Here is a 16,421-nt window from a genome sequence, read left to right as displayed (position 1 = left end):
AAAGGAAGTGATTCTTTTTTATATTTATATTATTTGTGGAGTTGCTAAGTCTATCGCCCCTCTAAGGGTGAAATATGGTGATTAAGGAGTGAGACACTCCCAAGACCAGGGGAAACTTAGCTGACTACACCAGCCACCCATGTTTATGCATCATTATCACTTAAAATTGGTGTGCAACAACAGGTTGGAGAAATACAAAGATCTGATATATAGGGACAACATTGAACACAACTATGTATGAGGCAAAAAGGGACCGATTTATCAAATTTTTGATTTATATAAGAATTTTCAAGAATTGAAGGTTAGCAAAATTTACCTTTCAGCTGTGTATTTGCAAAATAAATTTTTATCAGCAATGCCAAGTGTTTGTAAAAATGTCAATGACTATTTTTCACATATGGCAATTGCTTGATATTATTCTTGTGATGAATATTGATAGTTGCAGTTGTTCTAAACCCTTCAAATTAGATTTATTGATTGTTATGAATTTCAAACTGTTTTCAATGAAATGTCTACAAGTTTAAGCTAAAGCATATGCAAGTTTGCGGAAAAATTTGGTGGTTTTTTGCATAGGAAATATGACCAATTTAGCTCTAGAATCCATCTTGCAATGTACTAGCAAATATTTGTTCAAGTTATGGCAAATTGGCAACATGCGAAGAAGTTTCCACTTGGCACAATGGTTTAGGTCTTGAGAAATTCTTCCGAAAGTCTTAGAAGTTGTGACAGTGATTGATAGCTCTACTTGAATCTCCGCCAGAGCTTAAACATGGGTTTTAGTAATGATCATCTTCACTCAAACCAAGAAAAAGTGGCAAACATGTATAGGGTTCTCGCTAGAGATTGTTTAGCCACTGATAAATTCCATCAAGTGATGAAAAATGGTACATGGATGTCAACTTCTGCCCAAAATCTTGCTTTGGTCTTAAGTGTGTTCAAACTCTTCACCAGTCCCCACCTAGATAGACTTGGGACATTTTTGAAGGGGCTGGATCACCTAAGTTCTCTACCAAAGACTTGGAAAGTGGCTCAAGTTAGCTTGGTGTGTGCCTTGTGTGGAAAAAACATTATGAATTTCTGCCAAACTCTTGAAAAGTTGCAGTTAATTAAGTGGCATGTGCTTGAGGACTTAATGTCATGCTTAACTGGAACAAAAAGTGGTGAAATTGTTGGATTTTTTTGCCTAAAATCTTGCTGAACATTTTAACATAACATTTGTGCACTTTTAGTGTGGTATAACCATTGGTAATCTTTGTCCAAGATGGTAGACATATATGGGGTGCATGCCTGGGCTATCCTAGCCAATTTTAATTATTTTTAAGTGCACACCAAGGATGGTTTTGTCACATATTTTTTCCACACAAGGTTCCTTCTTGGCTTGAGTGAAGAAAAGTTCTACGTATGTAATAATGATAGCAAAGGTGCCCAAGGGACATAGTTGCCATGAATTATCCATAGAAAAATTCTGCCTATGCTGTAAAGATGCCAAAGGTGCATGCTTGACGTGGTTTAGGAACATGAAAGTTCCTCTTTCAACCAAAAAGATGGCAATTACTCCAAAAGTGTGTGTTAGACATGGTTTAGAAGATAGTTTGCAAACTAAAATTCGTTTTGGACTTGGCAAAACTAAAAATATGTGAGTGAACAAAAAATCGAGAAAAACTTGGCAAAATATGGCAACTTAGAAACACTTAAATTTTTGAAAATACCATAAAATTTATGCAAAATGTATCAAATGAGTTTGGTGGGGGTGTGGGGGCAACAGTCCTAGTGGGTTTGGGGGTTAGCACCCCTCTGAGGGGACTAGCAAAGCTGTTGCCACCAAGCCCAAATGAAGACCTTCGAAACCATACAGACCTTCATGGTGCACACTATTTTCATAAGTTTTTAAAAGGAAAAATAAATGCTTGTAAAGCCATAAAAACAATGTTTTTTGGAGTGTTGAGTCCATGTTTTTCAAGTGTTCCTAGCTTAGTGCAAGTAAACCTATGAGACGTGCCAACTACTTGCCAAACAACTTGATGAGTTTTGTCAAAGAATTGTCAAAAAACTTGGCAAGTTAATGTCAGAAAAAGCTTTGTGGGAATTTTTTATGTTTAGTAATTAGCAACTTGCTAAGTCTGTGGACTATGGTTTAGACTTTAGAGACATTAAATGTAATACCCCCTTTTTTATATTTTTCGGAATTTCAGATTTTTTTGCATTTTCTGATTTTTTAAAACAAAATAAGAACTGAAACAGCAAATTGAATTTGAAATAATGCTGATCACAACTACCAAAGACTGAAAAGCAATATACAAACCCTCAATTACAAATGAGCAGTAATTATGAAACCCTAGGATGCTCAATATGCTCAATTTTGAATTGTATGAGTTGAGATACATCCAATACGATTGCTGGTTATGACTGATATAAACCCTAGGTTGCACAATACACAAAAAAATAATTATAACAGCAAAAGGGAAACCTCTAGAAACTGATTTAATTCAACTATAGTGGTTGGAAACAATGTACAATGCTGTTGAAATGACGCTGGAAACATAAAGCATAATTACAACAATCTATTTCTTATTGATGACAGGGCTCCTTACTGGTGACAGAGCAATCAAAATCTGTACGGTGACATATCAATCAAAATCCATACGGCCAAAGGGTGACGGAGAAAGACCGTATGGCTGTAGTGCAACGACATCGTACGATAGGAGAGAAAAGGGGCTGTATGGGGAGGTTCATACACGACAATTGATTTCCGTACGGCTGCAGGTGGAGGTAAGCCGTACAACACAAGGGACGGAGACCATACATTCTAGTGCCTAGGACGGTCGTACAATGTGTCGTACAACGTAGCATCAGGGAGAAAATCCGTACACAGATTCATCCAACGTGTGGGCACAAAAGGAGGGAGCAAAATAAAGTTTCGTACAACGCCGTACAAGCCAACACCGCCAGGCAAAGTCATACCAAAATAACGGCATTTGACAAGTATAAGTGTTAAGCGTTGGCAGTTAAATCATTCAAATGGAATTAGGAAAATCAAGATTAGGAAAACTGGACTGGAGAAAACAGTTGCAGCAGTTAGACCAACCGTCGAAGTCAAGGAAAATGGCAGAAGGAAGCACGACAACCAAGGACAAGGGGAAGCGAGTGTTGCAGTCGGGAGTGAAGATTGCAGGGTCATCCGATACAGGGAAGGCCAAAACGACAACAATGTCGGAGAAAATCACACCTGACACTATTACATTTGAAGGATTGAGTGGAAATGTATGCAGGACTTGGTGGCTGGAAACCCCAGATAATTATGTAATTAAAGAATCTCTCAGGAAAGCATGTGTGCATTGGGCAATTCAAATGCCCATTTTCGCCATTAGGGATTTTGAGTCATGTCTGCGAATGATGGTGGCTACATATGACAACGCGACGAGGGCATCAACTTTCTCTTAACAGCAGAGCACTCTGACCGTCTCCTTTGCACCCGACGATTTTGCTAGGGTATTTGGCATCCCAAACGAGGGAAAGAAAATAGACAAGAATGCCACGAAGATGTCGCTAGAAAGGAAAGAGCAATTGCTGCGGTTAATTTGTTGAAGTGATCTCTCAGACCAGGAATGGGCTGCGATCAAGGCACCCAAGGGAAGAGGGTTGAAAAAGTCCTATATCGTTCCAGGAGATTGGCAATGTCTGCTCGATGTTATGAAAAGCAGACTTACAGGAGCCAGCAAGGCATCCGACATGGCGGTATCCATGATTGCACTTATGAATGGCCTGAGGAATGGGATGGTGTACAACTGGGCAACAGTTTTGTCCGACAAAATCCATGAATTCTTGATCCTGCGACACAAGGCTTTTTACATGCCGTTTCACGCCATAGGGTTGTTCCTCGACGCTGTACGCACACAGGTTTCGTCGGAGAAGCATGTCTGGAAATCTCGGGAGACGAGGGACCCTTCACAGCCATTCATTTTTTATTGGACCCACCTAAATACCATGACAGGTAGCGGGGAAGCCCATTCTAGCAGGAAGCGACGAAGACCACCACAGGTAGACACAAAACAGGAGACAGAGACAGTTGACGAGGATGCAGAAGAAGAGTTTGCAGAAGAGGCTGATAGTAGTGCAGAGGAAGGGGACGATTCCGAGGACACTTCTTCTAGGAGCAGCCAGAGTCATGACACATTCTGCCTTGCTAGGCGGAAGGAAGTAGAGAAAGCCCCTAGTACAGAGGAGAGTAGTGGCCATTATGAATTAATGTTATTTGATATAATCAAATTAATTATATGTGTATATTTAATAATGTATAACTATACATTATTAAATATACACATATAATTAATTTGATTATATCAAATAACATTTAATCATATGCTTATCGATATTTACTATCGATCAGATTATGTGCATTTAGAAAATTATATTAAATGTAACAAATGCAAATTGGTTACCAATAATTATCGACTGCATTACATTACGTATCAACATGTTCTTACACGGCTGAGAGACGGGTCTACAGAGACATGTCTCTACATGATCCACGTAGAGGCATGTCCATGTAGAGGCATGCCTCTACGAAGGCATGTCTCTCTCCTTATATGAGGGAGACAATCATATTGTGGATGTACAAAATAATTACAGTGCAGAAACAATATTGACTGCCTCCCAGAATATTGCAGGCCATTTGCTGTTGGAAGTTTAATATATTAATTGATTCTATTTTCATGTAAAATTGCAATAAGATTAATATCAGTTTTAATTGATCATTGTACAGCAGTTCATGTTAAATTAATTGATATACAAAGGAATCCTTATATTGATATAAGAAGTGGAAATTGCATTAATAAGATTTAAAAGATCCTATATTCAAATCTAATATAAACATTAACAGTATGCAGGAGTTAATTAGCTGCCATTAATACTCAGAAAGTCTGAAACTATTTTGTTGTAAGCCAAGTGTCTTGGCCTTTGCATAATCATTTGTAATTCGGGATTGCATTGAATAAATAAGTCAGTTGTGAGCTCACATTGGCTGTCATTAAGTTTGTTTCATTTCCGAGGATGCGTGACAAATGTTTGACAAAATGTCAACTAGATGATCATGATGTTGTATGCCTTATTAGTTGATAAATCATCTCTAGATTCATTGTATTGCATTCCTAGCAAAACTGCATAACACACAGAATTGTACGAGCTGTCCAAGACTGCATAACACACAAGTTATTCAATCTGAAAACTAGAACAGCAGATTGCAGGTTATCAGACAACTGTTTGACATTATTCCCTACACATTTCAGTCTTATAACAGCAGGGGATATTGCAATTTAAATAATTTACAAGATTTGATGTTATTAAAATAGTTGTGAATAACTAATTTAAAAATACACTCAACCTCATACAATATTGCTTCCCTATTCATAATAAGAGCGCCAATTGAGGTTCCATTTGTTGATGCACGACCCCTACTATAATGACACTTTTCTCCCTAAGTTATTTAAGTATTAGCAGCGGATTTAATGGATTATCATTAAATATTGATTAAAATAATTTACAAGATTTGATGTTATTAAAATAGATGTGAATAACTAATGTAAAAATACATGTGATAATTGATTAAGAATTTTATAGTAAATCAACATAGTAAATTGAATAACACATCCATATAATTCAATGAAAACTGTAAATACAATATTCCTAATATCTCATAGCATCGATAGTTTTAATACTTATCTGAATCATAGCTTTTGGAAAAGTTACTCTCACCCTAGGAAGATGTTAGTGGTATTGGCTCTTACTAAGGCATACTTTCTTGGACCTGTGTAAAAACACCGTCTGTGCCTACTTGCATAATGCTTTGGCCAAGACAATCCTAGTTGTACTTTGTACCCCAAGTTGGACACACTCTATGTGCCCCTCTGCAATGCCCATAGCCCCACCAAACCACTTTCTTCTTCCTTGAGTGTTCTCCATGCCCCTTTCCAAGTCTCACATAAATGCTTTATATAAGCTTTAAGGGGTTGTAAACCATCACATCCTTTCACAAAGCTTTCTTATAATTTATATTTAACAAGTATAATTATTTCTCCCTTTTTAAAAGAGTTTTTAATAAATATTCTTCATTAATCCTCATTTTAATCAAAGGATCACATTATCCTTTATTTTCTATCTCCTTTTAATGCTTTCATAACTTTCTTTTCACTTTGGGGAAAAGGTTCATGACACCTACATACTCCATTACAAAGGCCAACCACAAGTTCAAGCACAATGGTATTCATGTGTAAACAAAGGCATAGATTATCTACCAAAACCATTCTCTGCTATCACCAAAATTACATTGCTCCAACGCATACACATAATAAACACACATGCAGCCCACATTGATATTGCTGTGTATGGGCAGAATGGTCCATTAACTGTCATGCAAATCAGCACTGAGGACTAATGTTTTAGTGTGGTATTTGTATTTCTGTGCCCAGGCTTTTGTTAGTACCGTACAGCTTAGATTCACATTATTTGTGGTATCCATAGATGCACTTTCCTGCATTGCAGGCAAGATTTACATGGCTATGATTGTTTGGGCATTATGTTTTGCAATTTTTTCATATAAGTGTGGCAGTATTATTTTAGCTCAATCCACAGCCTTGTTTTTTGGAATGTTACCACTGCTTTAGACATGCAATGGATTGACTCTTGGGATCTTGTTTTCAAGCTATGTTTAGTTTAACTTTTCTTTATGCGAGATAACTTAGTTGGTGGTTGTTCTAAGACTTTTGCCGTTATAATGTTTATGTGGGATGTCTACTACTGTAAGTGAGCATCTTTTTTACACTTACATTTTCACCTATCCTTAGTTTAGACAGTTCTGTTTGCATTTGGTCATGTTGCAGGCAGAAAAGATGGAATTGGAGGCCAAAGTTGTAGATGAAACAGAAAATTCTATGCATGGTGCTCACTGTTCTGGTGAAAGTATGCCTGAAGATTGTCATGGTAAACATTCTATCCTTAAACAAGTTAGAATAAATTATTATAAAAACAAGCAATGAAAAATTATTTTTCTTTTCAGCATTTTGGCATGGAATTTGTGCTGTCATTGACAATGGCACGCTTTCCATTTTCTGATGATTTCCCCGAAACATATACCAAATATTCTTCAAAGTCATTCCGAAAGAGATAGTTGCTTATTGAGTCTCTGTATTAGTAAGTGACTGAGGTTTAAAAATTCATCCAGTAAATGTTCAATATGTCTGTATTATCAGTAAGTTCAGTACACATTCAGCAATCAATTTTCCTATATGGTTTGAGGGATGCTAGATATTAAACTAATTTTACAATGCTTTTCAGTCAGCTTTGATAACAGTCAATACTCTTGGATTTGATTTTTTTGTGATGGCCTAATGTTAAGCTTTGATGAATTGTTGTAAATGAAGTCTAAATGCATGCCTTATAAAGGTAGCATGCTTTAAGAGTTATAAAAGAAATAACACGTGACTCCTGCTTGTGTTTCTCTCTGTCTATTTTACTTGGTCACTGATGTTTCCACTCTCGCTCAATAGAAAATTAAATTTCTGGTTATTGCAAATTTGCATATTGTTCTATGCATGAAGTTTAACTAAATTTTCTAGAAATTATAAACATGATAAGTAGAAAGATTTGGTTAATTAAAAATTTAGTAATCTATTCAAAAGAAAAATGTTGTTTTGAGGAATAAATAATTCCAGACAATCATTAGATTGGCCTGTTTTGATACAAGTGGTTTTCTTTCATTTGTAGTGATGTTTAATCACTATCTTGTGCCATTCTTATTTTGATGTTAAGCATACCGAATTGCTATTTTATAAATTATATGCCTCATGAAACTGGCTGTAATAACTCTCCATAGGGCAATTGCTTATAAACAATTTTTTGTTTTGCAATCCCTTGAATCCTAGCTTTTTATTTTTATCACAAAGTTCCCAATGTGGGCTAGGTGAGAGCAATTGGGAAACTAGAATGAGGACAATAGAATTACACCTTTGTTACCTAAGGATGCGTTCCCAGCTAAAATGAGTCCGTTCTCACTTGGAAATGTCTCATGGACGGGTCCGAAACATCTCCCAGCATCCCAAAAAAATTAAAAAAAATTGGAAACGTCCCAAGAACATTTGGAAAAATGCAGGAAACGGCTACGGACAGCTATCCGTCTCCAAGACGGATAGGGGATGCCTAGTAGTAAGACAAAGAAGGAAATAACAACAAATAACTAGGAAATTTTTTTGGTTGATGCAAGATTGTGCTTGCACCTTGAATGCTCTTGCATCATGTCAACATGAACCAACCATGTTAGACCTTGAGGTTTTCCCTTTTGCATTTAGAGACGGTCAATCCGACAATCATACAAAGTCAAGTAAAATAGTAGGGGTATGATAGAAGACCAAGGCTTCCACAACATATTCAATAATCATACACATTGTAGACACAATCAAACAATGGAATATAATGGCAGTGACATAAAAAACCAATAAACACACAAGAGAATGGAATAATCATCAATAACATGCAATGAGGAAAATGATATTGCCAAGAGTCATCCGAAGTGAATGGTGACATGCACCTATAGGATACAATGAAAATGGCATGAATTGCCCATATGGAATCGAAGGAATGACAATATCCATTGACAACATGAATGTGTATGATGATTTGCCAATACTAATGTGAAAATAATCACAGGCACACATCATGTTACAATGAATCAGTAGGAGAAGACTACTAGGCAAAGGACATAGAGTGTCATCATGACGGTTTTCAGATACAAATGGATGTTGAGGGGCGTGTCTCTAGTTTGAATGGCGATTCTCAATGACAATGAGCCAATTCCAACTAGATCGACATGATGTACCTTTCACTATTGTTCATGAATCCTCCATAGGTGTTCAATACTAGAAGTGGATTGTTAGCGGCATTATTGTACACAAACATAAGACTAGTTAATTACGTGTAATTGTTTTGGTTAGTTGGCAACCGAGGGGTGGTCGTTGCGGTTCGATGGTTGGCGCTCGCACCCCCTCGGTATCTTTATATACTTCCTAATGTAACTTGTAAGGAAAAACAAATTATGAATGGAATAACATCTGATATATTGCATCTGATATCTGTGGCATTATTATTCTGCGTTATCTGTGTACTTTAAGTTATTCACCGGAGAGGGTAAACATTTGGTTCCGTTGCCTAGACGTACTCGGGAACGGAAGACGCGGATGGCGCACGGACGCGATGGGCCTACCCGTCGGTGAGATGAACCCAGAGGCCGACGACACTCACACGGAACAATCGGCGAAGGGGAAATTGAACCCTGTAATAATCCCGACACAATGTTGAGATAAATTGTGGCTGAAAGGAAAAATAATAAAAGTTTTTTTGTACATGGCGTGTGCTTGCTATGTACGGAAGTGATTTATGCCCAATATATTAAATAAAGATAGAAATAAAAAGGCAGAAACAGACGAGTGGGAGGCCGCGCAGAGGGCCTTGATTCTGGAGCAGCAAGTAGAACGTAGACGGAGGCTGAGGCAACTTGCCGAAGGACGACTTGTCGAAGGGTGGCTCGAGGGGAACCAAGGAGGTGTCAGGGAGGGTGCAAGAGCTGACGGAAATTTCTACACGTCGCCAGAACATTGTAGGGTGTGGAGCCACGAAGAGTTTCTAGAGGAAACAAGGTTAAGGAGAGATCTAGTCGAAGAGACCCGGGATCGGTTCAGAAACTTATCCCTTACACCACAAAGTGAGGATCACCAAAGGGATCCAGGAGTGGGCGCGGGTGACAACGAAGGGGAGGACAACCATACGGTAGGTGCCACACTCAGCAGGCAAAACACCTTACCTCTAGTCACCCACGCAGGACACACCACCGACACCGGAGGGAGCGGCGCAGGGGCACAGACACAGCCACAACCACCTCCAGGAAGACGACCCCCATCGATGGGGGTAAACAGAAACAGTCGAAGTTCAATGGCGACGGGAAGGAAGATCCTGTCCGCCATTGTCGAACGTGCGAAACCATATGGTCAGCGAACGGTGTTACCGACCAAAACGAATGGGTAACTATTGACGTGTATTTTGTACACTATCAAACACAGAATAAAATACCTAAAGGTACCTTATCCTCTCTTGAGTAAAGCCTCTGATTGCTGAAGATATTGCGAAAAAGGATCAATCAGGATGACTTCAAGGTTCTTGTATGTAGGGTCTCTACGTGTGGATAAGCTCTTTGTGGTATGATGTGATTTGCTGGAATCACAAGGGGACTTACATTTGATGCGTGAACTTCTGATTTGCTTTGAATATTGCTGGAACACAGGATTTTCACTAGCTTAGATTTGAAAAAAGGAAAAAAGATGAGGGCGAGGAAAGGATCTAATCCTAACACTAAGAATGTAAGAGCAATGAATGATCTTTGATGAAATTCTAACTAAGTCTAGTTTTGACATCATAGGAACATCTCCACAAGGTTAGTGCGATCTTCGAAGGAAAGCTTTATGATGTTCAAATCATCACTGCAGGCATAGACACCATCAGGTTGATGCATATCGATGAAGAAGCGACAATTGAAGTTAAGCTTAAGCTGAATGATTCCAGTTGACCACGCAAGGCAAGTCTGCAATCAACAAACTGCTAGTAGTATGGATATACGAATTTCACCATCAATCAAGCACATTTCTTCCACTCATCTAATCATAAAATCAAATATGAGAAGTATAAAGACCATGCAAATTGTCGAATCGACCCATAAATTTCACCATTTCTTCAATGAAGTTACAAGTCTTTTACAACAGCATCTTGGCAACAATCTTTGCCTTCTCTCTCTACTCTACTCTAATTGCTATTCTAATACTTCCAACTACTCTCCATTCACTCTAATTCCTAATGCCTTTACAAAATGAAATGCCAGGGCTTATATAGTGCCCTCAATACAATTCGATGGCTTAGATCAATTCGAGATCAATGGCCAAGATTCAACAATGAAAACCCTAATTAGGGTTTGTTACAACCATTACATAACATTTAATGCTTGACCAATGATAAAATTGTATTGCTTGGACACATGTCCTCTCTGGAAAAATTGACCAATGGATAGCCGGGGTAGGTACACCGGAGTTTGTGCCACCTTCCATGAGTTAGGTACATCGAATCTGGACATGCTGAGGTGGACCACACTGACTGGATGAGCGATGACTAGGATGCCACCTCATTTGACACTCGGAACTTGGTAGATATTGAACTTGATGTTGTTGAGAAGCTAGCTTTAATTAATTCTTCTGGAACTATCTGCTTCTTCAACGAACCCTTTGCTTTGACTTCTTGTGTCCTTGATTTGCAGGATGATGATGTACCTCGCCTTGGAACGCTGGATTGGGGAAGTCGCCCTTGATGAAGTTAGTCCAAAGAAGGCCGCCCTTGTCGATGCTAGGCTGGATCGAAGAAGGTCGTCCTTGTCCTTGCTTGATCATCCTTGATGAGATCTCCATTTGATGCCTACACAACATTTCAAAATTAGTAACATGATTTTGCAATGAATAACTAGATTAGAGATTAAATTTAGGAAACTTCATGATAAGTCCTTGAGTTATCATTTCCTAAAAAACGATTGAGCTATCACAATTCAAAATTTCAAAATTCAAACTTTAAGGCTATGACGATCAAAATTCAAAATTAAAACAAGGGATCTTGCCATACCTTACTTGAGAGCTAACTCAAAAAATGCAAAATGAAGAAAATCGCCTAGGCAAAAATTAATGTTTGAAACTTTCAACGTGATCTCCTTCAAACGAGCGATCCTCTTTAGTAATTCACCACCTTTGGGGGGGGGTCTTCAATGTAGTCTTTGGCAAGTTCGCCCCACTTTAACTTCAAGTTCGCACTCCCTTTGCTAAACTCGCACTTCTCCTTTATGAAATTCACTCCTTGTAAATACAAATCGCACCTCTCTTTGTCTTCTCCAAATCGCATATGAATGAAGGTGAAATGATGATTTGAAAATGAAATTATCACCTTCCCTTTATAGGCGCTTACCCCATTCATTACCTTAGGCCGACTTTTGCAAAATAAGGTAATTAAAAGCAATTTTAAAATAAAACCAAAGGCCGACTTTGTAAGAATAAAACAAGTAAATCCAAGCGCTCCAAGTTTTCATTTAAAATAATAATTAATTAATTAAATGCCATCATTTTTAATTAATTCGTTTTTTTTTAAATAGGCAAAATTAATCAATTAAATGCTCATGCGTTAATTTTTTAAATGCTATCAATTGAATATTCCAATTTATCGATTTTTCTAGCATTTAATAAAATTCAAAAAAATGTTTTAACGCCAAAACTTGGAGATGGTGGAAAGATACAAACCATTATCGCCCTGGTCCCTGACTGAGGGACAGGAGCGAACTTCCCTTTTAGCCTTTGATTTTCGCCTTTGACGTTCAAAATCTCCATCTTTACGTTGAAACTGGCATTTTCGCTAAGAACCTCGAGCTTGATTGATTTGATTTTGTGGATGAGTGCCTCCTGAGGTTGATATCGCCCTGGTCCCTTGGTGAGGGACAGGAGCGATCTTGGTGTTTTCTCCTTGATCTTGCTTCTTCAATCACCAATCTTCATTATATGGCAAGCAATGACGTTATCCCTTCGCTTCATGCATATTCTACTTGTCGTTAACAAGGCATATTCGATGTTTAAATGGTTTTCGCCCTGGTCCCTTGGTGAGGGACAGGAGCGAATTTTATGCTCTGGCCAACATTTGCTATCTTTCAACCTTTGCTTCTTGTTCGTTGCCTTCCAAATGATATCTTCGACCTTGTGCAACCTTGTACGTCCTTGACTTGGCGTGATTTTTGAATGAACTGGCTAATAAAATGAATATCGCCCTGGTCCCTTACTGAGGGACAGGAGCGAATTTGGACTTGTAGGCTCCATCACACTTTGCTAACTTCAAAAATTATCCTCAATAGACTCGTCGTGTCCCTTTCATTCATCTTTGGCCTGGATTTCGTTCTAACTTGGCAAGAAATTTGTCTAAGGGAGAAATCGCTCTGGTCCCTGGGAGAGGGACAGGAGCGCCTAGGACAATATGGGCTTCACTTGGCGTTTTTACAATCTTCAAATTATCTTCAACCGACTCGTTACGCCCCCTTTGCTTGCCTCAAACTTAACACTTACTTGATTTTCGCCCAAAACCTGTCTTATAAGGAAAATCGCTCTGGTCCCTGAGAGAGGGACGGGAGCTATCACTTAAATTCGCCCTGGTCCCTGGCAGAGGGACAGGAGCGATTTTGCTTCTAGGGTCAATTTTCCTCATGATTGTGCTTTCAAATTATATTCAACTGATAAAATGTATCTCCTTTGATCTTCTCAATTCGCGAAATCGTTCAAATCTTTCAAGGACAAGGCAATTTTGGATTTCAAGCTCCGGTCCTTCAGTGAGGGACAGGAGCGATTTTTGTCCTCCAGGCCCAAATGCTTCACTTTTCACCATGAAATGTCTTTGCTAGGGAAGATATCATCCTGCTTCAGGCTATGAATAAAAGTTAATGTCCAAAAAGGTCTAAAAATGTGTATATAAAGAAAAGCGCTCTGGTCCTTCAGTGAGGGACAAGAGCGAATTTGACCTTCTAGTCAAAAACTTCTTCATTTCATTGCTTTTGATCAAGTCTGGATGCTCGATCATGCTCATTTTTCCCTTCACCATGCCTTTGATGTCTCAATTCGTCCAAAGAAGGTCAGGAATGGCTCAAATAAGTATTATCGCCCTGGTCCCTTGGTGAGGGACAGGAGCGCTTCGCCTTGGTCCTCCTGGGAGGGACAGGAGCGAAATTCGCTCTGGATCCTCAGGGAAGGACAGGAGCGAAATTTGACTTTTCGAACTCTCTATCAGGACAATTTTAATGGAATATAACATTTAAGTATAAGTGACATTTCCTTCTATGTTTCTTCTTTCTTATACTTTAAGTTATATTCCATATATACTTTCAGGATGTTTGAGAGTGGTTTCAGACCTCCAGGAGTTATATTGCAAAATCTAGTTTTTTTGAGGTTTCTCAGTTTCCAGACTTAGTCAAATTTCAGGATCAGGACATTCCAGACTTAGCCAAATTTCAGGATCAGGACCTCACTCAAGCAGGACTTGCTATCCTATTGATCTCCCCGACAGCACTCAAAAATGCAAAGGCTAACTAACAAAACCCTAAAAGACCAAAAAACAAACCCTAAAAAGCAAAAAAGCAAGGGTCCCCATTTGCAATGGGGCGATGTGTGAAAACGTCACAACAGTAACACAGTTCCCAACAACTTTAAGGGGAGTGGCCATAGACTGGTACTCAGACATGGATAAGGCCAAAGTCGACACATGGCCCGACCTGAAGAAGGAGTTTGGGATAGAGTTCCGCCTCTTGAGAGATTACAATGAAATAGTCGCCAAGATCTATGGAACGAAGCAGAACAAGAACAAGACAGTGCGAGCTTATAGTCGGCGGCTGAAGGAACTACTGGGAAAAATGGAGTCAACTAGCAAATGGGTTGAAAAAGCGATGGTTCGTGGAGGGACTAAAGCATTCCCTTCGAAAGAAGATGAAAATCGTTCCACCTACATCGTACGAAGACGCATACAATAGAGCGATGGATCTCGAGAGTGAGACCAAGACATCGAAGAAAAAGAAGGAGGATAGCTCGTCCGAGGAGGATGACTCGTCACAGGAAAGCAGTAGCGACAACAAGGCTGGCAAACGGGTGCAAGCGCTCCAGAAAGACATGGAGCGAATGAGGAGGGAATTCAAAACAATGAGAAGCACCGGTCGGACCGAAGGGGACATATGGTGCACTGAGTGCAAAGAGGAGGGGCACACAAAGGGTACTTGCCCAAAGAAGGCATTCTGTGAGATTTGCCAAGTGATGGGACACTCCAAGGAGTGCCCATACAACTTGAAAACCCGGAATACGCAAATGAACCAGGTGCTATTCACGGAGCTGGCCACAACGTCCGCACCAGCGGGTACGGGCCAACAAGCGAACAACAATGCAACCTTTGGAGGATACCGGGATAATAGATGCGACAGCGGAAGAAACAACAACAATAACAACACAAGGAGCTGGATCCAATACGACTCCAAAGGTCAACCGATGGTACAATGCAGAGCGTGCAGCTAGTGGGGGCAATTTGCCCGAGATTGCCCGAAGGGAGAGGCCACACAATATTTGTGCAAATGGTGCGGACCGGGAGACCACGAAGACGCCACCTGCCCGAAGTCCGACGTCAACTTGCTCAATGTCGAGGAAACGTAAGAAGAGGAAGTGCTGGCCGTAACCTCTGCCCAAGCCAGACACGCAATGTGCCCAGACCCGGAGATGGAGAAGCGAAGGGCACGGGAAGCACGGGAAGCACGGGAAGAAATTGAGAAAGAGATACGAGAAAGGGCGAAGGCGAAGGGTACGGTGAGTACTTCCAGCTGACCGGAGGCGGAGGATGCCATAGTAAATCAAATTTTAAAATTAAAACTCGAGGTGCCTGTGAGGGTACACGACCTCCTCCAGACGAGGCCTCAATTACGAACGGCGTTGCTAAATAATCTCTCCCAACCACGCACCAATACCAACCACCGCACAGATGTTCCTGGGGGGTCTGCAATAGACCCCATGCTGCTGGTAGTTAACACTGGAAGGGACCCGGCCATTGTGGAGATGGGTATCCTTGGCACCATTCTAATCGATACCATTGTCGATGGCGGATCAGGAGTGAATGTTCTTCCAGAAGAAACTTGGCAGAAGCTGGGGAAGCCGACGCTGTGGCCATCTACATTCAATCTGCTCGGAGCAGATCAACATGGAATCAAACCCATCGGGACACTGATGGGCCAACAAGTTACCATCGGGACGCAACCCTTCATACTGGACTTCGTGGTAATCCCACTAAAGAAAAATGGGTATGATGCGGTCCTAGAGAGAGGGTGGTTGGTGGCAGCCAAGGCCACCCACAACTGGAAGAGGAACACTCTGTCTATGGAGAATGGTGGAAGGAAGTTTATCATAGACCTCGGGACACAGTTGGTTAGTGAGGAATTGACATCATCTTCGGAATCAGAGGGTGAAGGAGAAGGCAACCTGAGGAACGAAGGACGAGGCTGCAGGGAGCCCAGCGATGAAGGGATTCTCAAACTAGGAGAGTGCTTCGAGGATGAGACAGGGTCATTGAACGGGCTCTTCCACTGGAAAATGGAGGATTATGAAATGTTCCAGAGCTACAGACTCGAAGTAGAGGAACCAAAGTAAGTAACAGAGGAGGTGTACCTGCCAGAATACATAGAATATTGGAAGGGAGACGCCCCAAACCTCGGTGACGTAGATAATTTGAAGATCAATTGTGTCGGCAACGATTGGAACCCTATGTGGAAGGCCGTAGCTTTCAAAATCTTT

The 16,421-nt window shown here is 40.1% G+C and overlaps 1 protein-coding gene across 5 annotated transcripts in view; it reads left to right on the top strand.

Annotated features, from left to right (window-relative positions):
- Positions 1–16,421, top strand: part of LOC131077806 (oxysterol-binding protein-related protein 1C) — a 213,769-nt gene that overhangs the window by 84,572 nt on the left and 112,776 nt on the right. For all 5 annotated transcript variants that reach the window (XM_059212094.1, XM_059212093.1, XM_058015366.2 and 2 more), the window contains one exon: positions 6,876–6,975. In XM_059212094.1, the coding sequence (XP_059068077.1) occupies positions 6,876–6,975 (100 nt within the window). The remainder of the gene's footprint in view (positions 1–6,875; positions 6,976–16,421) is intronic.

This window comes from Cryptomeria japonica, chromosome 10 (genome assembly GCF_030272615.1).
Source record: "Cryptomeria japonica chromosome 10, Sugi_1.0, whole genome shotgun sequence".
NCBI lineage: Eukaryota > Viridiplantae > Streptophyta > Pinopsida > Cupressales > Cupressaceae > Cryptomeria > Cryptomeria japonica.
Note: the sequence above shows the minus strand (reverse complement) of the source record. Positions and strands in the feature narration are given on the sequence as shown.